Below are 25,398 nucleotides of genomic sequence, written 5' to 3' on the forward strand. Positions count from 1 at the left end.
GCACGCGCGGGGGCGGCCGCTCGGCGCCGGCCGCGGGCTGTGAGACTGCGTGTGGGCCGCGCGCCGCGTGCAGTGCGCCTGCGCGGGGGGCGGCAGCGGGGGATTGTGGGATACTGCGGCCCAGGCAGGCTGGTGAGGCGGGCGGGCGGCCGGTGGTGCGCGGCGGCGGGGCCGGGCCGGGCCGCAGGCGGCAGGAAGAGGCGGCGCAGCGAGGAGCTGCTCGGGCTTAACGCGCTCTTCCTCTCCCCGATGTGTTTGTAGCAGCGGAGCGGGCGGCAGCGCAATGGCTTCCAGCAGCGGCACCGACGTGATCCAGGTCACCAACGTCTCCCCCAGCGCCAGCTCCGAGCAGATGCGGACGCTCTTCGGCTTCCTCGGAAAGATTGAGGAGCTGCGCCTTTTTCCCCCCGAGTAAGTGGCCGCCCGCTCCCCTCCCTTCCTCCGCCCGGCCTCCGCCTTCCCTTCCCCTCCCCTCCTTCGCCGCAGCCAGCGGCCCCTCCCGCCTCCATGGCGGCGGCGGCGGCGGGCTCCCGCCGCGGCGGGGCTGGTAGGCCGTGGGCTGCCCCCGCCCCCGGCTGGGCGCTGAGGAGCTTGGCCCATGGCGAGGCGGCGGGATCCCCGCCGGGCCTCATCGGGCAGCGTCGTGTGGGTGTGCTCGCGGGGGGGGGTATCCGTGGGTCGAGGCGGAGCCAGCTGCTTTCGCACGCCTCTGCGGCCTTTTTTCTGCTCAGATTGAATTGCTGTAAGAGGTCATGTGCCTATTACAGTAGTAATTACTCACGTAATTACGTTATGCACGTATGTGGGGAAAAGATGGTAGTTTACGGCATGCAGTTATGCAGGATTACGCGGGATTCTTCCTTTCAAACGCACCTTTCTCTCTAAGAGCTGTTTGTTCCAGGGCTGTCTAGCTAACCTCTGCTCTCTGATTAGCCTCCAGGACTGTGGGCAGTTTACAGACGCTTGGCTGTAAAACTAAAACATTTGATATAAATATGCGTTCCTTGCAAAGAATTCTGTGCAAAGTGGGCAGGTAATCACTAATATAATACACATTTATTACATTAGTTAGGGCATAACATTGATTTTTGCCATGTCAGTTTGATTTGTTTTACAGAACCTAATGGCATTATATGTTGATCTTTTGCATGTGTATTGTGTAAGTAAAAAGGTTTTTTTCTGCCATGATGAACAAAATGCCAGTTGTTTGATTGGAGAAAAATCAAACAAGAACACAATCAATTATTTTTAATACCCAAGACGATTTGGATTTTCTTTTTTATTTTAGGAAAAAGAAAAGCTATCTCAAAGCATTCTTTTTTTTTTTTTTTTCATCATTGAGTATTCAATCCTTGCTAGCGCAAAACTGGGAAAATTCACCCATTCTGCTAGCTGGTTTTGTATGCAAATTCAGAAACCGTATTTCTGGTGTTCTTGTGCTTTCTTAGTTTGGGTTGGATTTTGGCAATTTCATGTTGGAAATGGAATGTATATGTAACTGAAATTGAGGGATGGTTCCAGACATGAGCGTTGCATTGTTAATAGCTCGGATAACTATTCTTAAATGGCAGAACCATTAATGCTTGGCAGCCAGCAAAGTAAATCACCTTTAAACAGCTGCAGTTATTTGATGTGCTGCTCTGTATTTTAATATTTTGTCCAGTTTTTAAGGAAGGTTACTATAGATAAATTCTGTTTCTGTAACTACCTAGTTTTAGATACATATTAACTAATCCGTTAAAAGATTACTTTTGTGGTTTCAGAGTGAAAAAAAAAAATATCCCCAAATCCAAAGCCCAGTGCAGCAACTCTCCTTTTACCGTAGCCCAGACTGCCTATATATAGTCTTAATTTGGCTCCTTCGCACAAATGCAAAGTGAAATACTGGCCCCGCAGGACCCTACTTGTACAAGCACTGGATCTGTCTTGGGGTTGTGTGCTGGAGAGAAGTGTGTGGTGGATATGTTGTAGAGCTGAATTGTAGGAAGAGAAGAGGTGGCTTCAGGGAGATCTGCGTTGTAGCCATGTGTCCATAACGTTTGATGCTAGTAGATACCAGTCTTCAGGGCAAACTTACTGGTTTTGTATCCTGGCATAAGTTTGTTTCTGCAAAAAGGCCGGGGTCTTTTCACTGCTGACTTCTGCCTCCTTCATTCTGGCACTGGTGTTCTTGTTACCTCAGCTGGGTCATTTTCTTGGTATAGAAAAATACTGAATTGCTTGTGTCAGTGAAGGCTATGCGCCAAGGGAGAAACAGCAACAAAATGCAAATAACTCCACTAACCCAGGTGCCAGATATCTCAGATTGGATGACCAAAAAATTACTTAAAACATTTGGCCTAAATTTCTTTTGTATTTCAAAGCCCTAAATGAAAGAGAGGGATAGTACTCCTTCATCTTGTAGGGATATTGTGAAGATTTCTCAGTATTTATGAAAAAGTTATAACTATAGAAAAGCCACTGAAGAAATTAATACAGAACGGGAAATACGGTGTAACTAGATAGGCCTTGCGCAGAAGATGTCGAAAATATTGAGTAGCTGTTGAAGTGAACATTATCGTATATCTAGGATGTATATCTTGGTGGAAAAAATAGCATTTTTGAAAACTGCACATAAAGGTTATGCAGTTGATACTAGACCAGGCACTTTTTTGGACTGGATTAATTTTTAACTGTGCTATTTTAAGGAGGTTTTCTGTCATTTCCTCGTGTTCCTGTCCATACAGAGATGCCAAGGGCTCCAGCACCTCTAGACCCACTGCGGGCCGCTGCTGGGGTGCTCAGGGATCTGTTCTCAGGGTGCTTTGGAGTCTCTGATTTCATTTCACACCAAAAAGTGGTGTATTTTCCAATAGTGGCAGGTTCTTTTATCTGTTTCTTCTAAAGCCTTTTCTGTTCATTCTCTTTTAAACTTCAGGTCCTGACTTTTCCCTGCCCATGGTGTTCATCCATTTTTGGGGGGGTACAGGATATAAATTATAATTGTAAATTCTCTCCATAATCTCAATCTCCTTATGTCCCACATTGTGCTGGGATTTTTTCTTGCATATATTATTTCTGAGTAACCAGCCCCATTTCCATTGCTCTTCCTCTTTATTTGATATTTCTGTCGGTCTCTCTGATTCTGCTGTCCCCTGTAGAAGTTCCTTACTCTCCTGAGCTTCCAGATCATATATAACTTCCTGAGCTTCTCTACATTTCTGTTTCTCTTTCTCTCCCCTCATCCATCTTATCCCAGTTTACTTAATCAGCTATTACACATTTTATGTATACCTCGGCTTTTAATCCACAATCAGCTCTATGACTTCTTCCATTTTTCCTGCCCAAACCCTTTCTTCCCTTCTCCTTCTGCTTTTCCTCAGCTCCGTTGCCTGGCACTTGTCTTTATGTTGATGCACATGGCTTCATTCTCCATGGTAGGCAAAACTGAAAAGTGGAGGGAATGGATTTCTGAGTGGTGTCTTTTTTTTTTATTTTATTTTTAAAAAAAGGGGGGGGGTGTATAGACGCACACACACGTGTATATATATGAGCTGATATCAGCATATTCTGTTTAGCGTGTGAAAACTGCCTTTCCATCAAAACTTAAGTTTCTGCTCTAAAACTTGGACATAAAAGGTTTTATGCCACTGGTGTTTGATAGAGAAACCAACGTGGTCTCTGGACCTGCTCTTTAGATGTGAATGATTCAGTCAAATTTTATAGACAGAGAATCTTACCAGGAAAAAAGCACATCTGGTGGAAAATACAGGCTACAGAGTTAAAGCTTGATAAAATTAGGAGCATAGTTAATAATAATTTTGTATGTTGGATGGCATAGTAATTGGCAAGATCTCTTGCCTTGTCTAATAGCTGCTGCTGAAAGTTCTACAAGGATTGTTATCAGAATGCCAGCTTTACTTGCAATTGCCACTGGTAGCTGAGGAAAGGATAACAACTTCTGTTTCCAAGTGAAGCACATGGGTTGGTTCTTTTTTGGGGGTGGGGGGATGGGTGATGTTTGTTTGTGTTTTAACTCTGTTTCTTCCCACCTGCTGAACGTGGTAATGTTGAAGAACATCTCTTGCATGGACAATCTGCTCACTGCAGCCTGATTCTAGCCTGATTTTACATCAGTAAAAATGGCAGTACTAATGTTTATGTAAGTGGCAGAAATATTAAATCTGATTTTTTTAAGTAGTATTTATGATGCTGGTTGCAATACGAGGGAACTTTGTTGGAGGAAGTAGTTAGAGGTTATGATACGAAGGTTGGATTTCCCTGTTTATCTGCTGTACTTCGAATGGGTACATTGTTCAGACACCAACCACGGTAATACGTCATGTGTCTCAGCATTCATCGGCATGATGTTTGAGAGAATTACTAAATTTTTCGATCTCTGGTGAATTAGAATAATTACGGCCTTTTTTTGGTAACTGTTGAGAACATTCTGTTCTTGATGAATTTTTCTAAGCCACAGCTTGGATTTTAGAGCGACTGGAAATAAATTTTTAAAAATGAAGTACACTGATTTATATTCATTGTCAGGCTGCATAAGTATAATCTTATGTATTTTCAGTTGTTTTTGTAGATTCAGCTAGCTGTACAGTTTAGTATATAGTGGTACTTATGTATATAAACAGTATCTACACTGTTTTGTGCTCCCATGTTATCACAGACATGTTAAGAATGTTTGAAAGTATTATACTGCATTTATGTAATAGACTGTTTATTTTTTTAGAACTTAGATTAGTATACCATTCAGGTACGCCATAACTCCTTGATTTACTTTTCTTTAAAATTTTACTACTGTGATTTTGTTAAACGCTCTCTGCTAATGCTTCTTTTTATGTTTTTATGCAAATGGCTTAAGAAAAGGCATCATTTTGGCAAGATACTGTGTATTCCTAGATGCAAAAGAGCTAATAGTTTCAATTTTTCTATGTCTGTGCCATTTAGTGCTACAACGTTACTTTCCAGTTTATTAAATCTGCAAGATGTTGGATGCAGTGTATGTTTCTAATTTTAATAATTTAAAAGCTGCAGCATACTGGTGCCAATCTAGTTTTTAACATCAAGTTAAGTTTAAAGTGTATTAATGTGCAATCTGATAGATGTTTAGGGCAGTTCTTGGGTTTGCGTAACTTGGATGTTGGGCTGAGCCTGTGCTCAGCAGTGGTGAAGGTTAGATAGTTTTTGGCATTTGCACTAACAAAAATAGATCTTGGATGTCTGTCTTGTTGCTGTCGAAATCATCCTCCTTTCTTCAGAATCCTGACAACTCTCTCTGTGCTTTCAGTGCTTAAAGACTTGATCAAACCAGATCAACCCAATTGTTTTGGCAGTGGGATGCATTTTGAAGAGCTAGTCTTAAAATTGTTTCTGGGGATCTAGTTAGTAAAGGTGGATCTTTGTCATGAAGAGTTAGTGAGTATTTTTCGGAGCTATGTCTTTAGGCTAAGTTGTACCTCTGGTGCTTGAAGGCAGAACTGAACAGTACGTGTACCCCGGCCTTGTTGAGGAACTTGCTACTACTATTCAGTATCTGCCCTGTGCCTTCTGGAGGCAGTTTTTAACTCATCTGCTGCAGAAATGTGTCTGCATAACAATTTTTCTTGCTATCTTTTCGTTTATACATCCAATTAAAGCAAAATCTGCACCATTTTCAGCATATATGGACTTTTGAAACCCATTCTGGACCTTTACTGGGTTGATTCTGCCTCTGGTTTTTGGGGATCATAAAAACTTAATTTGCATTTAGGTGACTGGTCATTGATATATTGTGCATAATAGAATTAATGTCCAGTTACAAATGAGGCAATAAAATTATTTCTGCAATTTTATAGTGAATTGGCTTCATTGAGTGCAATTTCCTATCTGTGGTCATACAAAATGGTGTTTGATATAAAACCTGAAATCGTGTTCTTGCACGAAGTACCCTGTAGCCCCCTATGACTTCTTGCTTTGGTGAAAGCAGGGAGACGATAGAAGTTACAAGTTTCATACTGTCAGGCTTGCTTCCATCTAAGTAATTTATTTCTTTCTTTTTCAGTGATTCTCCTTTGCCTGTTTCATCGCGTGTCTGTTTTGTAAAGTTCCATGATCCTGACTCGGCAGTTGTGGCCCAGCATCTGACAAACACTGTATTCGTTGACAGAGCGTTGATAGTCGTACCATATGCAGAAGGTTTGTGAATTGTTTAATGGCCTATGAAGCCACCATATGATGGCATTTTATTCCAGTATAGTTCACAAAAATGAGGATTAGTGAAATGTCAAACATATATTAACATTTTGAAACCCTTGGTATATTGCCATTGGCCCGTGGATTAAATAATTTTTTTAATCTAGTGAATGAAAGTGGAAAGTTTACCTCTTACTGGTTTTGTGTGTCTTTAACTTTAGAATATTAACATTTTAGGCAGAATTATTTGCAAATTTTGCTCTTTATCGGTCTCAATGAGACATTTTCCTGAACTGACTTATGCAAACAGGTCAACATTTTAAGGAAATCTTGCCTGAATAATTGTTTGCCACTTTCACATAGCCGTAAATCTCTTCATGTGAATGGTTTCTCCCTCTCTGAGAGTGTATGGGAGAGCAGATTAACATTTCTTTGAGATACGCTGCCACTGTATTTAGTTGGGAGCTTCCCTGAAAAGGCACTCACTCCCATTGTGAGGTCCAATATACCAAGGGTTTGAATAATTATGGTTTAATTTGAAAGTGAGATCTTCCAAGAGGTGCCAAATGGGCACTGGTACTAGTTTTTTATTCCAAGTTTTCTTGTTCATCCTTGATATATTTTATAGAATTTCACTAAATAATAAACTCTTCTCTTTGTTATTTGTGTGTGTGATTTTTGTAGTGGAGAAGGCAAATGCAAAGCCCTTCCAGATGACTGAAAAACAGTGGGTCCTCTGCAGCTACAGGGGATTCTAGACATTAACTAAAGGCCAGCAAGCACTCAAGTCCCCAAGTGTTTTCCTGGTGTAACCACTTGTTAACTACATTTTCTCTTCTTCTTTTTATTTTTACCTTTTAGGGTGTTACAGTAATTTGAAAGGCAATGAGCAGGGTTTTTGGAACTTACCTTAAAAACAAAGTGCTGAGAAGACACCTCTTCTTACAGAAGTCTTATTAAACTCTTCTAGACTTGTTTTAGAAGTAATTGATTTCCATTGTACTGTTTCTTGATTTACTTCTGAAATAATGGAATTTCCCAGATTGCTTGAAATAAATAAAATCTCTGCAGATTAAGTCAAACGACAGTAAGAAATTTGGTACATGGCCTGGGTTCAGACCTATAATCAAGGCATTGTAATACTGTAGGCTGTCTTTTGAGGCCTGGGGAGCTGTCTTATCTTTGTGTTCCTTAAACTTAAAAGGTATGCAAACTTAATTTCTGGAATGTAGGAATCTGCAGCATGACCCTTGATTGAGACAGGCTGCTTTTTGAGAATACAGAACACATTCTGAAATTGCTGTTGAGTTACTGCTTCTGCTTTCGCTAGTTTAGGTATAATAGCGTAGTTGAAAGGCATCTTGTCCTTGTCTTTGTATTAAAGCATAATATAGCAACAGTCCATCTGAGTTAGCACTGAAATATTCTCCAAGGCCCATGGTGAAGATCGTTAGGGTTTAACTTTTCCAATAAGGATAAAAATATTTTTTTCTTTGTCAGTCTGACTCTGTGCATTGTGCTTGATGGTGGATAAATCTGGCACATAGAGAAATCTGCCCAGTAGTTATGGTTCAGATTGTGTAAAGAAAATAAAATTAATAAAGTAGAATATTTTCATGGGCCTGTTTAAATCAAGGAGTTCCTCATGGGCTGTTTCTTGTGGTGTCCTAGCGGTTCAGAATGTTGGTGTTTTTGGCATAATGATGTGGCGTATCGCAAGAGATATGTTCAGCCAATAACGTTATGCCCCCTGGTTTAGTAATCATATGCTTTTGTTCCTGTATTGGAGTATAATTTTCCATGCAATTGCATAGTGCCAGGGTCCCAATTTGACAAGCTGTTTAAGCACAATACAGCAAGACTCTTAAAACCCTAGTGAAATTGCTCATGTGCTTAAAGCCAGGCGTATGCTTAACTACTGTGCTGAACTGGGCCCTTTTATCTTTTATTTTCTATTGTGCTAATTCTGTATTAATATTGCCTGTCACTAAAGTAAATGTTTATTATCTGTTTAGTGCAATAATTATCCCCTATATCACAAGCGCACTCCAGTTTTAGCATACACAGACATTTTGGTGTTGGCTGTTGCTTTGTGTTATAGAACTATACACAAAGTCTACGGTAAGGTTTAGTATTTGTAATTTTCACTGTGATATTCCTAGATTTGGAAGGAAGTCTAAGATTAAAGGTGGCTGGGGGGGGATATTTAGGTTCTTTGGTTAATGTTTGTTTCTTTTGTCTGTTTCTTTTTCTTTCATTTCTACACATTCATGCAGTATTTCATGGTTCTAACAAAGCAGCAGTAAAAAAACTCTTGAAGCATGAAAATTAACTGGTGAGGGGCCTCATTGCTTTTTTAAAATTGTAGTTTATTTATTTCTAAATACTTAAAAAAAGCCAAGAAAAACCAAACAAACAATTAGAGGATCAGATGCATGATTTTTTTTTAATGGATGCAGATCTTCTATGAGGTGTCTCAAGATAAGTCTGAGGATTTGTATTTAGATGCCAGAAATGTTGTAGTTGCACTAATTTGAAATGTTTAGCTATAATTTATAAATATCCTCTGAGACATAATTTTGCATGCAAAATTACCCCATAATCTCTCTGTAGGTATGTTAATATATTTATGCATTAATGCCCTTTATCTAAATGACCTTTTTCCCCCCTCTCCCTCCATAACTTTTGGTATCTAAATTGATGACAGCTCAATGACACAAGCAAGATTACAGTGCTGTGTATTATACATTTGTTTATATTATCGGCACTTCTCAGTATAGGTGGAAGGAACCATTACCTTTATTTAACAGTGGTTTTTCTTTTTTGTTGTTGTGTTTTACAGTTCTTTTCCCTGGTTCAGCCTGAACTATATACCAGGCCCTGCTGAAAATACCACCCAACAGTTTTCTTCTGCAGCTTATCCAGTTTCTCTTAAGTGCCCTGTACATATTGTATGTTTTATGATGAGATGCAGTTTCTTAATATGTATTACAGAAACACTACTGGTATTTGCAAATATATAGTAAATTGTTTTATTGAACTCTCATTTTGGGGGCTTGGGCACATTAACAAATTAATCCATCTGTATAGGGCTTTTGCTGTTGGATAGAATAAAAATACCTACATAATTACTTGTTTCATAGTAGGACCCTTAAAATTATATGTCCAGAGCAGGCAGTAAAATAAGACGCTTGTCTTAGTTGGCTGCAAGATTTTGGGCCAGAAGTTTCTTCTGAAATGGCAGTATGTAGCAGCATTCTTGGTACAATAAGCATGGCACATATTGGAACAAATGCATTTTACTGCACAGGTAAGGAATGTGCCACAATATACTGTATGTATGCACCTATCCACCCACAGACACACATACACAGCGTGTATTTGAAGATCTGCAGAGACTTTCATTCTCATTTGACAAGTCAGCAAAAGCCCTACGCTTGATTCAACAAAAAATATTTCCATACCTTCTCTTAAGTTTTACAAAATTTATATGGTAGGTGTAAAAGAAAACATAGTGAACTGTACCATATTATTAACCCCTAAATCAAACTTTTTTTGTCTTGTGTATCTTGATTTTTCTGTGTGCTTTATAGTGAAGCAGCCGACACGAGTCGTTGTTCATAAAACAGCTTTTGAAAGTTGAGAGCACACCCCTGGAGAACCGACTGTGCTTGCTTACGTTTGGTTCATGACTTAAAAATCGAGTACAGGTGATGAAATCTTGGCAGTGTTAACAAAAAAGTAGTGTGTATTGTGCTATTTTTTTGCTCTAGAAACTTAACCATTTGTAGAGAAAAAGGAACAGTCAAATTTTCACACATTGAAGTTTCATTCTGACAAATAATTAATGATAAATATTAATAGACATCAAGCTTTGTATTTTAGCCAACATAAGTACTTTCAACAAACTCAGGTGGTGTATCAGGGAGACATTTTCTGGGTGTATTTGTGTATTTTCTGCCTTTGAAATGGAATGCGTTCTAATGCAAGGCTATTTCTCTGCAGGAGTTATTCCTGATGAGACTAAGGCTTTGTCTCTCTTGGCACCAGCTAATGCCGTGGCAGGTCTGCTGCCTGGAGGCGGACTCCTGCCTACTCCCAACCCACTTTCTCAGGTAGGTTTCCCAGTTAGCCTGATGTCAAGGGAAATGATTAGATGTGTTCTGTTAACATTCTAACTTACTTTCTGTTGTTTCTTTCAGGACAAATAGACTGATGTGCTAATGCTATTCCTAGAATGTTTTAGTTTATACATCTTAGTGGATTGTTACAGCTGTCTGATATGAATTGTGGCAGAATGGTGCTAAGTTCCTAGACGGGGTACTTTTATTGCCCTAATATGACGCTTCTGGTATCTCAGGGGCCCTGCGTTTATATCTCTCTCTCTCATCACTCTTTTATCCATTGTACACTTACGGACGGATTTGACAAGCAGTAGAAATCTCATCAATTTTAAATTTGTGAGGTTCAAGGAAATAATGTGCTGTGGAGATACCTTCCATTAATGCTCCAACTGAGGGGGAAAAAAAATGTAGCCTGTATTTGTTCATTATCTAAACACACAAGAATTTGTGTGGCTGGTGAACAGTTAGAATAATATGGAATCGTGGAATCTTCAGAGTTGGAAGGGACCTCTAGAGACCATCCAGCCCCACTCCCCTGCCAAAGCAGGATTGCCCGGAGCACATCACTCAGGACTGCATCCAGGCGGGTCTTGAAAATCTCCAGAGAAGGGGACTTCCCCCCCCCCCTCCCTGGGCAGCCTGTGCCAGTGCTCTGCCACCCGAACCGTAAAGAAGTGTTTCCGTGTATTTGAATGGAACTTCCTATGTTCCAGCTTGTGCCCATTGCCCCTCGTCCTGTCACTGGGAACCACTGAAAAGAGCCTGGCTCCATCCTCTTTCAGCCCACCCTTTAGATACTTGTACGCCATAATAAGGTCTCCCCTCAGCCTTCTCTTCTCCAGGCTAAAGAGTCCCAGCGCTCTCAGCCTTTCCTCATAAGGGAGATGCTCCAATCCCTCAATCGTCTTAGTTGCCCTACGCTGGACTCGCTCCAGCAGTTCCCTGTCTCTCTTGAACTGGGGAGCCCAGAACTGGACACAGTATTCCAGTTGTGGCCTCACCAGTGCAGAGTAGAGGGGGAGAATGACCTCCCTTGACCTACTGGCCACACTCTTCCCTATGCAGCCCAGGTTTCCATTGGCCTTTTTGGCGACAAGGGCACATTGCTGGGCCATGGATAATTTACTATCTACTAGGACCCCCAGATTCTGCTCCACAGAACTACTTCCCAGCAGGTCCGCCCCAACCTATACTGGTGCCCAGCATTCTTCCTCCCCAGGTGCAGGACCTTGCATTTGCTTTTGTTGAACCTCATTAGGTTCTTCTCTGCCCAGCTCTCCAGCCTGTCCAGGTCATGCTGGATGGCAGCGTGGCCCTCTGGGGTGTCAGCCACCCCTCCGAGTTTAGTATCACCAGCGAACTTGCTGATACACTCTGTGCCCTCATCCAGGTCATTAATGAATATATTGAACAAAATTGGACTGAGTATTGACCCCTGGGGGACACCGCTGGTTACAGGCCTCCAACTAGATTCTGTGCTGCTGATGACAACCCTCTGAGTTCTGTCCCACAGCCAGCTCTCAATCCACCTCGCTGGCACCTCATCTAGCCTACACTTCCTCAGCTTCCTAATGAGGATGTTATGGGAGACAGTGTCAAAAGCCTTGCTGAAATCAAGGTAGATGACATCTATGGCTCTCCCCTCATCCAGCCAACCAGTTATAACATCATAGAAGTCTATCAGATCGGTCAAGCATGATTTACCCTTGGCAGCTGATGTCATCTACTTGGATTTGTGCAAAGCGATTGACACTGTCCGACACGATATCCTGGTCTCTAAATTGAAGAGACATGGATTCAACAAATGGACCACTCTGTGGATAAAGAACTGGCTGGACAGTCACACTCAAAGAGTTGCGATCGATGGCTCAATGTCCAAGTGGAGAGCAGTGACAAGTGGTGTTCCTCAGGGGTCGGTACTGGGGCCTGTACTGTTCAACATCTTTGTCGGCGACATGGACAGTGGGGTCGAGTGCACCCTCAGCAGGTTTGCTGATGATAGCAAGCTGTTTGGCGAGGTAGACACGCTGGAGGGGAGGGATGCCATCCAGAGGGACCTGGACAGGCTGGAGAGGTGGGCCCAAGCCAACCTCATGCAGCTCAACAAGGCCAAGTGCAAGGTCTTACATCTGGGTCGGGGCAATCCCAAGCACAAATCCAGGCTTGGCAGGGAATGGATGGAGAGCAGCTCTGAGGAGAAGGACCTGGGTGTGCTGATTGATGAGAAGTTCAGCATGAGCCAGCAGTGTGTGATTGCAGCCCAGAAGGCCAACTGTATCCTGGGCTGCATCAAAAGAAGTGTGGCCAGCAGGTCAAGGGAGGTGATTCTGCCCCTCTACTGCACTCTCGTGAGACCCCACCTGGAGTACTGCCTCCAGCTCTGGAGTCCCCAACTTAAGAAGGACATGGACCTGCTGGAGTGTGTCCAGAGGAGAGCCACGAGGATGATCCTATGAGGAGAGGCTGAGAGAGTTCACAGTATCACAGTATCACAGTATGGTAGGGATTGGAAGGGACCTCAAAAGATCATCTAGTCCAATCCCCCTGTCGGAGCAGGAACACCTAGACGAGGTTGCACAGGAAGGTGTCCAGGCGAGTTTTGAATGTCTCCAGAGAAGGAGACTCCACAACCTCCCTGGGCAGCCTGTTCCAGTGCTCTGTCACCCTCACTGAGAAGAAGTTTCTTCTCAAATTTAAGTGGAACCTCTTGTGTTCCAGCTTGAATCCATTACCCCTTGTCCTATCACTGGTCGCCACTGAGAAGAGCCTGGCTCCATCCTCATGACATTCCCCCTTTAAATATTTATAAACGCTAATAAGATCACCCCTCAGTCTCCTCTTCTCCAAACTAAAGAGACCCAGCTCCCTCAGTCTTTCCTCATAAGGGAGATGCTCCACTCCCTTAATCATCTTAGTTGCCCTACGCTGGACTCTCTCCAGCAGCTCTCTGTCCTTCTTGAACTGAGGGGCCCAGAACTGGACACAATATTCCAGATGCGGTCTCACCAGGGCAGAGTAGAGGGGAAGGAGGACCTCTCTCGATCTGCTAACCACCCCCCTTCTAATACAGCCCAGGATGCCATTGGCCTTCTTGGCCACAAGGGCACAGTGCTGGCTCATGGTCATCCTGCTGTCCACCAGGACCCCCAGGTCCCTTTCCTCTACACTGCTCTCTAACAGGTAGCTCCCCATCCTATACTGGAACCTGGGGTTGTTTCTGCCCAGATGTAGGACCCTACACTTTCCCTTGTTGTATTTCATTAAGTTATTCCCTGCCCAAATCTCCAGCCTGTCCAAGTCTCTCTGGATGGCAGCACAGCCCTCTGGCGTGTCAGCCACTCCTCCTAGCTTAGTGTCATCAGCAAACTTGCTGTTGGGGCTGTTCAGCCTGGAGAAGAGAAGGCTCCGGGGAGATCTTATTGTGGCCTTCCAGTCCCTAAAGGGGGCCTACAGGAGAGCTGGGGAAGGGCTTTTTACTGGGGCACGTAGCGATAGGATGAGGGGGAATGGCTTTAAACTGGAAGAGGGCAGGTTCAGATTGAACATTAGGAAGAAGTTTTTCCCTGTGCGGGTGGTGCGGCACTGGGACAGGTTGCCCAGAGAGGCTGTTGAGGCCCCATCCCTGGAGGTGCTCAAGGCCAGGCTGGATGTGGCCATGGGCAACCTGGGCTGGTGAGAGGTGTCCCTGCCTATGGCAGGGGGTTGGAACTTGATGATCTTCTAGGTCCTTTCCAACCTAAACCATTCTATGATTCTAAATCTGTGTTGACCACTTATAACTTCCCGTTCCTCAATGTTGTGGAAAAAGTTTCAGTCAAAGCACATATCTTATTAGAAAACAGAGAATCAAAGTACAAGAGGCAAATTATTAACAATAAAGCTTCATTAATTCCGCAGTTCTCAAATCTACTTTAGCTTGTGCTTAGCTGTTCTTCGTGTAGCTTCCAGTATGATTCTGGTTACATGAAAGATACACATGCCATTGAGTTCTTCAGAAGTTTCTCTTTAACTGTATGTAGAAGGAAAAGTCTGAAGTTTAACTTTGAAACTCGAGGAAAGGGATGGAAGAAACAAATACCGTCTTAAAGATTTCTTTCACCAAAAACTGTATGTATATAAATTCCTGAAAATGGTTGTTGAGCCATCTTAATGTTAGTTCTGTCACTGAATCCCAGCCTACTCCCAGTCCACTTAATGGTAGAATTTATTTAACACATCCACTTTATGGAAAATTGTGATGGATGGTCATTCTTTCCAAACACCTCTTGAAAGCTTGTTATGCAGCTCCTTGTGACTGTTACTGGGAGTTGGGCATCCAACTCGCTAAAAACGAATTAGAGCTGTAGTTTATGTTCACAAATCAGTGTGTGGGAATGTGGCTTTTTCTTTTGAGGCTGCAGGGAGAAGCCTGCACAGTTTGAAGAGATCAGCTAACTGAAAAACTCATTGTCAAAAAGTGGAAGGTTCCTTGCTCTTGCCGACATGCTCCTGCTGCTGCTTTTATGCTGGCTCTGGCGCTCATCACGTCCTTCTGTGAACTATTGTTGCAGACAGCACAAAAATAAGTTCTCTGACGGCTCAGTGGGTTGAATTGGCTGACGAATGAGACAAACGGATGCCAGAGCAGTCAGGAGGCAGTGATAAGGAAGGAAGGGAGAGCAACACCTCGTAGCAACAGCACAGCGTTCGATTCGCATAAGATCATGTGGATTTTAGCACAATGTGTGTTTTGTTTCAGTGTATGTTTTGATCATCTCGCTTCAAATGATGAAAAAATTAGTTTCTTTTATGAGGTTTCTTGGTTAATTTAAGGAATTAAAACGTATGCCATCATCATACTTACTCTTATGGTGATTTTTCAACCCATTTGCTGGTTTTAACCAAATCTGAGAAATCTGCAGAGGTGTCGTAATATTATATTGTCTTTTAACATAAAACATGTTAATTTAAATCCTAAATTGATTTAGATATGTGGTGGTTGGCTCAGAAACTTATAATGAATTTTCATTTTAACACTGGAAAATAATTTAATTTTGAACTATTTCTTGAATGTAGTGGAGTGCTTTACTTCTTTAATCTTTAATTCTTTAATCCTCCTTGCACCCCAATTGGGATGCAGAGAAAACAGAATTTCATTTTAGAATATTTATAGGAAAAAAAAATCTTTCATATATTAAGCTTTGAAATACCTGAATAAGGAAAACTGAAACACTCTCACGGACTTTAGTGTAATGTTTCGTGTAGCTAGAAGCCTAAGTAAAACCCAGTTGAAGTTTCCACATATCTAATGCTTGGGAATCTTGATCTAACAGCTTTTTATGAGTTGAATATGGCTTTGTCTAATTGCTGTCTTTGTTACAGATTGGTGCTGTTCCTTTAGCTGCTTTAGGAGCTCCTGCTCTTGATCCTGCCCTAGCTGCTCTTGGGCTTCCTGGAGCAAACTTAAACTCTCAGGTATGTTGCACATTCTAAAATTTTCTCTGTTGTCCCTAGCTCATAGGTAGTTTCACTAGCATGGGTGATGCTCTTAGTGTTCACCAGTATATTAAATAACAAGCTGAAGATCTGGAAATACTATACTTAGATTTGAAGAAGTGTTGCAAAACATTACCCTTTATTAAAGGTTTGGCTCAATGTAGCCTGCACAGGGTGCTGGTGCTTTAAACTTCCTATAATTATTATAGAATGCAGTCTTTGTTTCTTGGCATAACAGGTTTATATATGAACACTTTTCTTTTGCTACCCTCTTTCTGTTTTAAAAGTAATTTTCATTTATATCAGTTTAAGAGCCACTGTCTGAAAAATCCAGTGATTTTTTTTTTTTTTTTTTTTCTGAGCACCTGTTTGGAATAAATAATGTCTTCAAGAGTATCAAATTAAATGCTGGAAGGACCTAAAAATAATTTGGGACTAGTAATGAAATATTTCAAATACATGTTCAAGCTATGAACCTGTCTTGTACTTACAGTAAAAAAAAGTTTGACTTTTTAATTTTGTAGATGTAGAAAATACTGACAAGACTTTATTAGACTGTATTCTTTTAAAACTGAATAAAAAAGTCTTTAAGTACTAAGTAACAGTGAGTATAATATTGAGTTAATATTTAAGATACAAGAACCAAATACTGTACAGAGAACATGTTTTACGGGTACAAGAAGTAGTAATAATATAATACATTGCCAAGAAATCCATTATTTAGCATTCTCTTTGTGCATGCCATGGGTAGTAACAAGCAAATAAAGGTGATAAAGAAATAACAAGTTTTAAAAAAGCATTCTAAATGCATATTAGAAATATATAAATTTGGTATGTTGAAGGATTGTTTCCTGTGTCCATTAAGCCAACTGATGGTAACAGACTGTTTGGGTTCAGCACATGGCTGCTTCTTTATAAAGAAAATTAGAGGGAACTAAACATTTTGTTGTTAATACACCACTGGTACAGGAAGTGACCAATTGTAAGAGTATCTGGATTTTCCTAAGAGCTGTAAAATACGTTTTTTAGTGGAATTTTTAGAGTAAAGAAGCTTTTGCATATTGTTTATAAATTGACATTGAGGACTTCCCATGGACAAGGCAACTTAGTTTTCTAATGAGGTTTCTATTCTCTTGAAGTAACAGAAAAATAATCTGTAAATACCGGAAGTGTATTTTTATTTTAAAGTGCTTTGATTCTGTCCAGGAAAGGGCCTCTGTTTGGCTGCTGTGGAAAAGAAGGTAACTAAGCACCACTGAAATACGATGTTCGCACCCTCACCACCATCCACAAGTTTTAAAAGAGAACAAATATGCCTTTTCGTGTGTAATTTGTTTGGGGTGTCTTTTGTTTTGTTTTTTTTTTTTTTCATCTGTAGAGACTTTTTGCTATAGCCACTGCTGAGGGTACGTTCAAGGAGGATAATCTTCTTAAGCATACACATCTTCCAACATGGTTTTAACTTTTTTTTTTTTTTTTTTCCTCACAGTCTCTTGCAGCAGATCAACTACTAAAACTTATGAGCACAGTGGATCCAAAGTAAGCATCAGTGTTCACAAATACTGATATTGCACTGTACTTGATCTTGGGAATATCTGTTGTGATTCAGTATCCAATCTTTGTCCTGCTGGATCTAATTAAGGTCAAAAAACTAGTGTCTTGGGGATCTTGTGCATACTCTTTTATACTGTGGTAGAGAGAAGAGGGGGAAGAAATGAAGATTATTCAGCCTTGCATCTACAGATTAACACCAATTAATCTCTGGGATTTGATTTTACTAGAGACAAATTTGTTTTTTTGTATGCCATTTTTGTCACTTCTGTGTCCGCAGTGTAAAGGTGGAGCTAGCGCCTTCCACCCTGCAAGGCTGAAGTGAAAGGGCAGTGCTCATGGCAGGGGGTTGGACTAGATGGCTTTTAAAGGTCCCTTCCAACCCAAACCCTTCTGTGATTCCATGGCTGAGAATGAGCCGAGACCAGCAACTGTTGTAAAAGACAACAATAGAAGAGTCTATGTATGTTACAGCTGTCAGAAGATAACAAAAGACAGCATGTCTTATTACTTGGTAGAAAAAGGGAGCAAATGGCAGTAAGCACAAGTATTTGCTAATTTTTATTTCAGTATTCAGAAAAAGGACAATTTTGTTCAAAATAGTGTGGCATGGGGACAGGAAGTTGGGAAGGATTGTAGTACTTACTATATTAGTGTGCCATTAAGCTGTCGATAACAGTGCAATAGGATGAGGAAAGCATATGCCATAGAAAAAAGGCTGTTAGACAAATTAGTAGATGAAAAGCACACAAAGATGTGGCAAAGAAGCCACATCTGCCTTGGAAAGCCCTTGCAAATTGCAGGAAGCTTTGGAGAGAATTCAGCTCTCAGCTTCGGCAAAGCGTATCAACGTGTGCTTGCCCTGCTGCTGTATTAGCTAAATAGATTTCTAACACTGTCTGGCTGTTCCAGTGTTCTCAAATTGTCAGAGCCATCTGCTCTCTACAGGGGATAAAGCTATGTATGTGATCTATCCTCAGTTCTGATACTGTTCCGGCATATTATTCTCTGTTTTAAATTGACACTTCTGTAGGCAGGGAATGCATAACTGATTGAACAGAATAACCCAAGATAATGGAATAGGTAAATATCACTTGGGTATGTCGGGTATACCTGGTTGGCTTCAAAGCCACCTTGTAGAACACATCTTCTGAACTTCAAATTTCATCACTGCTTGTAGGCTTCTCAGTACGGCTAATCAAAATGGAAGCTGGCTTTCTGCTGTGTAATATACTGTTTTCTGTGGAGTTGCTCTTTCAGGTGATGAGAATTGAAATTATGTTGTACAAAAATGTTCTGAAAAGCGTCATTAGAAACATATCTGTGCGAGACAACGCACACTTTCCTGCTATTGACAGTTTACTGGAATTCTGAGAGCTGTATGCGCTAGTATCCTGTGACACCGTGTTCAGCACAGATATATCACATCTTAGGCTTACTGCTCTGTGATCTGAATGATGACAAAACGCAGGCAGGTTCCGATTCACTCAGATCGGTCACTTTGAATAGGCTGCAAACTGACAACGGAGGTCTGTATTTCTTGGGTTCATCAACACTGAATTTCTAAAATTCTATTTTTATTTACCAGGCTGAACCATGTAGCTGCAGGTCTTGTTTCACCAAGTCTGAAATCAGATACCTCCAGTAAAGAAATAGAAGAAGCTATGAAAAGAGTACGAGAAGCACAGTCACTAATTTCTGCTGCTATAGAGCCAGGTAATTTTAAATCATGGAATACCTCATTCAATTCAAGATAGAGTTTTGACATAGTATGTGATAAAAGTTAATGATCTGCAAAATATGGGCTTAATGCTTTTGTGTTCTATAGTGACTTAATTTATAGTTGGCAGTTTTTAATTGTCCTACAGCATGAATGCTGCATGTGTCCTGCAGAATGGTGCAGGGAATTACTCATCTGTTGTTTTTCCCAAAACTCACTTGATTTGAAGATTGCAAAATGCTGGAGCTTCCCCTGGTGGAACCTCATACTGCCATCTCTGAGATTTCATCGGAAACAGCAAGTGGCTTAACCACTTGACATCCTAGTGATGTTTGTTCTTGGGGATGATTTCCTTGTAATTCCTCATCTGTGGAAGTGTTTAAATAAGCCTTTATTTTTTTGATAGCTTATTTTGGTAGATTTTACTTTAGAGCAAGATGTAGCGGTTCATACACAAATATCAGATCCGCCAAATCTGAGCAGCAGTAACTTGGAGCACTGAAAATATAGTTTTACAGCCTCCTGATGATTTTAAGGAAGGAGTAGAGCACCTCTTCTTTTATTATACCAGAAAAATGTGGTGATTTGTTTTCTTTGAGGCTTTTTGTGGGAAATTCAAGACAGTTGGTTTGAGAGATTCTTTAGTCCTTCACAAAATAGCAGAGATTCTGAGATTTTAACAAGACTTTGCATTTCCTTGCAGCTATTATCTTTTAACTGACTTAAATTAAGCGTTTTTTGAATTTTGATTTCTTCAGTTTTGCACAGAACTTTATGTTGGTTTTCTGCCACATACATGTCTTTGTCACGTGTTCATTCTTTGTGTCATCTTTTGAGGAAAAGGACAGAGAAGCCTTAATTTCAAACGTCCAAATATTCCGTAGGTTTTCTTTATCTTATATCTATCAAGTGAATCTCACCTTCTTTTCCTTTATAAAATCTTCTTGAATACTAAAATAGCATTGGGGTTTTTACTATCTTTTCCTTTTTAACTCCAGACAAAAAAGATGAAAAACGAAGGCATTCAAGGTCAAGGTCACGCTCAAGGAGGAGGAGGACACCTTCTTCATCTAGACACAGGTAGTTAGCTTATTTACTTTAAAAAGAAACCCGCATAGCTGAAGCAATTCCTTCAAAAATACTTCTTGGGAGTGACACTTCACTCGTGGAGGCTGACAGATGGAAGAATGCTAATGGTCTGAGGAAAGCCAAGCCGTGATTTGGCTGGAGCGTAGCGTGAGATGGAGGCCTACCTCTGCTTTCGTAGAAAGGGTGGGGGAGAGATGATAGCAAAGAATACCTTAAACTACTGCGGAAAGAACTTTGAGACACCTAGTCCTAGCGGTGTGTGGATTTTATTTAACAATAAATTGTTTCTTGTATCAGATAAGAAACCCCTTAGCACAGAGCCTTGGTTTTAGGCAGCCCTCACTACTGTGAACACCTAAGCCATTGCAGGCTGCCGGTTTTAAAATAGTTCCTTAAATTTCTGTTCTTTCTTCAGTCTCTTTCCAGTGGGCTCGTTTTGTGATTATAATTTGTCTTAAAACCAAGTACTAGGAGGCTTCCCTGAGCATTGTTATTTATGTACATAAATTTTTACCTGTTGGGCTTTTGGTTTCTAGTATGTGCAGCAAATTCAGCTTAGTGGAGGTATCTGGGACAAAAGTTTTTCCAGCGTTTCCTAGGTTTTGATTTACTTGGAGATCAAGTCTGCTCAGGTATCTTGACTGGAGAGCTGAAAGTTGTCCTACCCAAACAGAAGGACATAGGGGCTCTCTTACGCTGTTGGCTTGTGAATGCCAATGAGGGAGTGCACACCAGTGGTGTGTGCAAAGCCCTTTTACCTGCGGCCTTCCCATTTGTACTTCCTTGGTATTGGCATATTCAGTCATTGGCTTGAATTTCTGTTTAGTGTTCTGAAATTTCTTCATGTTTCATGACTTACCAGTTTTCCTCTAAAATAGAACTGGTATTTTCTTACAATGAGAGTAGTGAGAGCTGATGGAAGCATCATTGTTCTTTCACACCTAGCTTTTGTACACTCCCTTTTTCCATTTCCTTGGTGGACTCAATGTGACTCCTTTGCTATTTTCTATACTCTGTTTTCTGTACTCTTTTTTTCCTGTTTTCTGTGTCAATGTGCATTACAGTACTATTAGTACTGAGCAGATGGATTCTGAACAGTATATCAAAATTTCATATATTTAACTCCCATGTACAATGTGTTACTGGTAGACGGTCAAGAAGCAGATCAAGGAGACGGTCCCATTCAAAATCAAGAAGCAGGAGGCGATCTAAAAGTCCAAGGCGAAGAAGATCTCATTCCAGAGAGAGAAGCAGAAGGTCCCGGAGCACATCCAAAACCAGGTAATTGCTTCAGTAAATCTATGCTATTTGCTAGAAATTAAATTACATTTGGTGCTTAATCAAAATAAAATTAAAAAAAAAGAAAAAAAAAACAAACAAAAAACCTAGGGCAAAATGAGCTAGTGACCCTTTTTAAAGTCATGGTCTCTTGTAATGTCTTCTAGAACTGTATTACGCTTGCCCTGTACATGTGCACAGTTACTTACATAAAAACAAGTAATGTGCTTATCCGAAGAGTCCACAGACCCAGCGGGCATTAGCTGAATCACTCAATAGCTGTCTTGGGAAAGCAGGAAATGTGAGCACCTACACTGGCAGATTTTGTGCTGTTTGTACACAGAAGCTATAAAAGAGCTGTTCTTTTATTTTGCTGTAGATAATTGTAATCTTTGTTTCCGTTAATACAATGTGACTGTCCCCAGAAGTACTGAACGGCATGTGCCGTCCAATGTAGTTATCATGTCTTCATTCATTTTCCTGCACAGCAAAAGTAGCGAACGCTAGTTGACTGGTCTGAAAATGACTTAAACTTAACATCTGTGTTTTACTAAAAGGGATAAAAAGAAGGAAGAGAAAGAAAAGAAACGTTCTAAAACTCCCCCCAAAAGCTACAGCACAACTAGACGATCGAGAAGCACAAGCAGGTACGGTAACATGAACGTTTTCCTTGGTCTCCATTTCCAGCGTGCTTTATCCACTTTAATAGGAAGAATGTTCTTGTATGTAATAGGATGATGATTCAGTTGCGTATTGGGTGTACGCACAAATGCATGTATACTCTCTCTGCCAGTGTCTACAGCATGCTTTATTTTTCTCCCCAATACGGTAATTTTCTGGAAGCATTGAGTGGGCTTAGAATAGTTTCTACTTGCTCCATATCAAAGCGAGTATGATGCTTTGCAGTCACTGTTAAACTCTTTCCTGATTTATGGAATAAATACATGCAAAATGCGTGCCATTCTTTTTTAAAAATATTCCAAAATTAACTTGCAATATCAACAAGAACAAACTGGTTTATTTGTATGTACACAGAGTCAGCATCCCTAGTACAGTCCAAGCTAGCGATTTGTTCATCAAGGTGGAGGTAGAACAGGAAACAACTTACTCTGCTGATCAGCAGCCACGGGGGCTTTGCCGTACCGTGGAGAGTACATGTCCATTTTCAGTTATACATATTTATTACCTTTCAAGTGGTGCTGGTTTTGGAGCCAAAGATGTATTTGTAGCTTTAAAAAACAAACCAACCAACTTTGATCTCTCTTTCCTGTAGAGAAAGACGACGCAGAAGAAGCAGGAGCGGATCGCGGTCACCTAAAAAACCCAGGTCTCCTAAAAGGAAAATGTCCCGGTCCCCATCTCCAAGAAGGTCAGTAAGGCTCTTGGCTGGAAAAAAGAACAGGTGTCTGGGTGAAATTTCCCCAAGGTGTGAACTCTAGCAAAGATCACAGCGGGGTTCTTGTGAGGATGGTGTGTGTTCGGCCCGTAGGTTGACTTCGTGAGAGAGAGGGGGGATCTCTGCCTGTGACTGCTTTTGGCATCAGTTAATCTGTGTCAAGCATAGAGCTGCTCCGGTGGTGCCCAAGGGTGAGGAGGAGGAGAGACCCAGAGTTCCCAGCTCTCTACAACAGGAGTCAACTGCCTTTTGGGTGGGCCTGGGCATTTTGTGATCCTCTCGTCCCCAATGGGGAACTCCTTCATGAAATGGGTGCTCCTTCATGAAACGCTGTAGTGTTACTGTTCTTCCCATGGTGTTTCTTACACTTCCCTTTGGGGTGGTTGTGCTTGATCCAGAGCTAAGAAATGGGGATGTTTGTTATTTTCTGAAAGCGAATGGAGTATCTTAGCTTCGCACAGCTAATTCTCCCTTTGGATTTGGAATGAGCTCTGGGTAACAGTCTGGACGTGGTCTGTGCTAGTTACAGAATGGTGTGATTGTGGTTTTCATTCTTCTGCATACTTTGTCTTTGTAGACATAAAAAGGAAAAAAAGAAGGATAAAGACAAGGAGAGAAGTAGAGATGAGAGGGAGCGGTCAACAAGCAAGAAAAAAAAAAGCAAAGACAAAGAAAAGGATCGAGAACGAAAATCCGAGAGTGATAAAGACGTGAAAGTATGTTTAAAAACCTGTTTAACTTCATGGCCCGTGCTGTAGTATTAACCTTAAACGGGGGCTTTGAAAGCAAGTTTTACCTTTTTTTTTATCTCGGCAAAGCAGGTCACAAGGGATTATGACGAAGAAGAGCAAGGATATGACAGCGAGAAGGAGAAAAAGGAAGAAAAGAAAATGGCTGATTCTTCCTCCCCTAAAGCGAAGGAGTCTGCCGGGGATAAAGGAAGCGGGGATCCAACCAGGGAATCCAAAGTGAATGGGGATGATCATCACGAAGAGGACATGGACATGAGTGACTGAATTTTGCCCTTGCAGTGACCGCGGCTGCAGACGTGCATCAGTGTCATTCCTGTGTGATTCTTTTACGCTGTACTTGTTAATCCTAAATCTAGATGTATACGGCTCCGAGCTATCCATGGTTTGTCGATCTCCTGATACTAACTCGCGTCAAAAAGCTTTCTAGAGAGGTAACCATTCTTGTTACGGCCGAAAGGGACTGCGTGGCCAAGCGATTTTTACTAACTTGGTGATGCTTCAAGCAAAAGTAAAAAGCTGCATGCATCTACAGCAGGCATGGACTGTTTGTTGTATGATCTCCTTTAGTAAATCAGCTCACTTACGATAGTGTTTCTAGAATTTGATTCCCTGCAGTAATAGAGCAGTATAGGGAATGCACTGGCTGCATGTTGATTGTGGCAGAAACATCCTCCATGTTCTACAGTCCTACAACGTACGGTGGATCTACTTAAGGGTCTTAAGTGTGACTACACAAAAAAAAAAAAATGACAGTACATCTGAAAATAAGCATTCTGATATAGATAGTTTTCTGGTTTTTTGTTTGTTTTTTTTTTAAGCCATGTGGCTGGGATTGATTTGTTTCATTTTGTTTTTTTCCGGTTTTGTTTGGCTTTGACAAAGTTAAAATGCACTAACCTTTTTGAGGGCTATTTTTAATCCGTCAGTTCAAACCCATCTCAGGCAGTTGTAATGGTTCTTTTCTCCTCGAGCCTCGGGAAGTGAAAAATCTCTACGTGATCCGTGCCCAGTGATTAAAGGTTGATTTGTGCAGTTTTCATAATCCAGGTCGTTTTATTTGTTAATGAGCTAAAGGCAGTGCAAAAAGGTAGTGCATTTTAAAATTGACCTTCGTATGCTTTTAAAAGCAAGTCTACTTGATAATGTACTTTTTACTTGATCTCAAGTTGTATAAACTAATAAATTTGTGTTTACTGTCACTGCAGTAGTAACCTTATGCACACAGTGATTCCATGTTATATGCAAAGTAGTTAGGCAAGCTGTTTTCTTAGTTACGGAAGTTCAAGAGCTTTTACTTTTGTGCAGGTAAAAAGACAAAAGTAGGCTACAGTCTGTGCCATGTTGATGTACAGTTTCTGAAATTGTTTTACAAAACTTTGATAATAAAACCCTTAAACTTATACTCATGTTCCTACAAAACTCTTCTGGTATTTATTTACACCACTGAATGTACGAAACTTTACCTCATTCGTTTGGAGCGTATGTTTTTCTTCATCTGCCTATTTTAAGACGACCGTTAACTACTCCAGTGCTTCCAAAGCTGGAAGCGCAGTGACAAAGCTGTCCGGTCTGCCGCCTTGGCTCTGGGGAGGTACGCTACACTACAGAGAGAATTATTTTACTTTTTGGGGAATGAAGGGACAATGGGTTCAAAGGGGAATCTAGAGGTATTATGGGTCAAGTACTTTTAAAAAAAGAAACATGTATTTGTAAAAGTTTTTTGTATTTCCATTAAAATATGACCATCTCCTCAGGGTGGTAGTGGGCAACTGGCAGGAACAGGAGGCAGCGAGTGCTTTGTGCGTACGGAGTTGGCTGTTAATGTCAATTGAAAACTGACTGGTTTAAATT

At 41.1% G+C, this 25,398-nt stretch overlaps 1 protein-coding gene across 2 annotated transcripts; it reads left to right on the forward strand.

Annotated features, from left to right (window-relative positions):
- Nucleotides 1–261: 261 nt before the first annotated feature.
- On the forward strand, nucleotides 262–24,947 carry SRSF11 (serine and arginine rich splicing factor 11). 2 transcript variants are annotated; one of them, XM_082483404.1, is made up of 12 exons: nucleotides 262–411; nucleotides 6,032–6,165; nucleotides 10,168–10,277; nucleotides 15,648–15,740; nucleotides 17,251–17,300; nucleotides 18,901–19,028; nucleotides 20,031–20,112; nucleotides 21,271–21,402; nucleotides 21,957–22,046; nucleotides 22,673–22,768; nucleotides 23,373–23,511; nucleotides 23,617–24,947. In XM_082483404.1, the coding sequence occupies exons 1-12, from the start codon at nucleotides 284–286 to the stop codon at nucleotides 23,809–23,811; spliced, it is 1,377 nt and encodes a 458-aa protein (XP_082339530.1). In that variant the 5' UTR covers nucleotides 262–283; the 3' UTR covers nucleotides 23,812–24,947. The 2 variants fall into 2 exon arrangements, with proteins under 2 accessions (XP_082339530.1, XP_082339529.1); XM_082483403.1 differs by having other exon boundaries at nucleotides 263–411; nucleotides 23,614–24,947.
- The last annotated feature ends 451 nt before the right edge of the window (nucleotides 24,948–25,398 follow it).

This window comes from Vanellus vanellus (genome assembly GCF_965231255.1).
Source record: "Vanellus vanellus genome assembly, chromosome: 5".
Lineage (NCBI taxonomy): Eukaryota > Metazoa > Chordata > Aves > Charadriiformes > Charadriidae > Vanellus > Vanellus vanellus.

Bases quoted from the DNA above. Each gene is read 5' to 3' on its own strand.
- SRSF11 (XM_082483403.1), top strand. From the start codon at position 284: ATGGCTTCCAGCAGCGGCACCGACGTGATCCAGGTCACCAACGTCTCC. The intron at 17,301-18,900 runs GTAAGCATCAGT...TTTATTTACCAG, and splicing joins ATGAGCACAGTGGATCCAAA to GCTGAACCATGTAGCTGCAG. The intron at 21,403-21,956 runs GTAATTGCTTCA...TTTTACTAAAAG, and splicing joins CGGAGCACATCCAAAACCAG to GGATAAAAAGAAGGAAGAGA.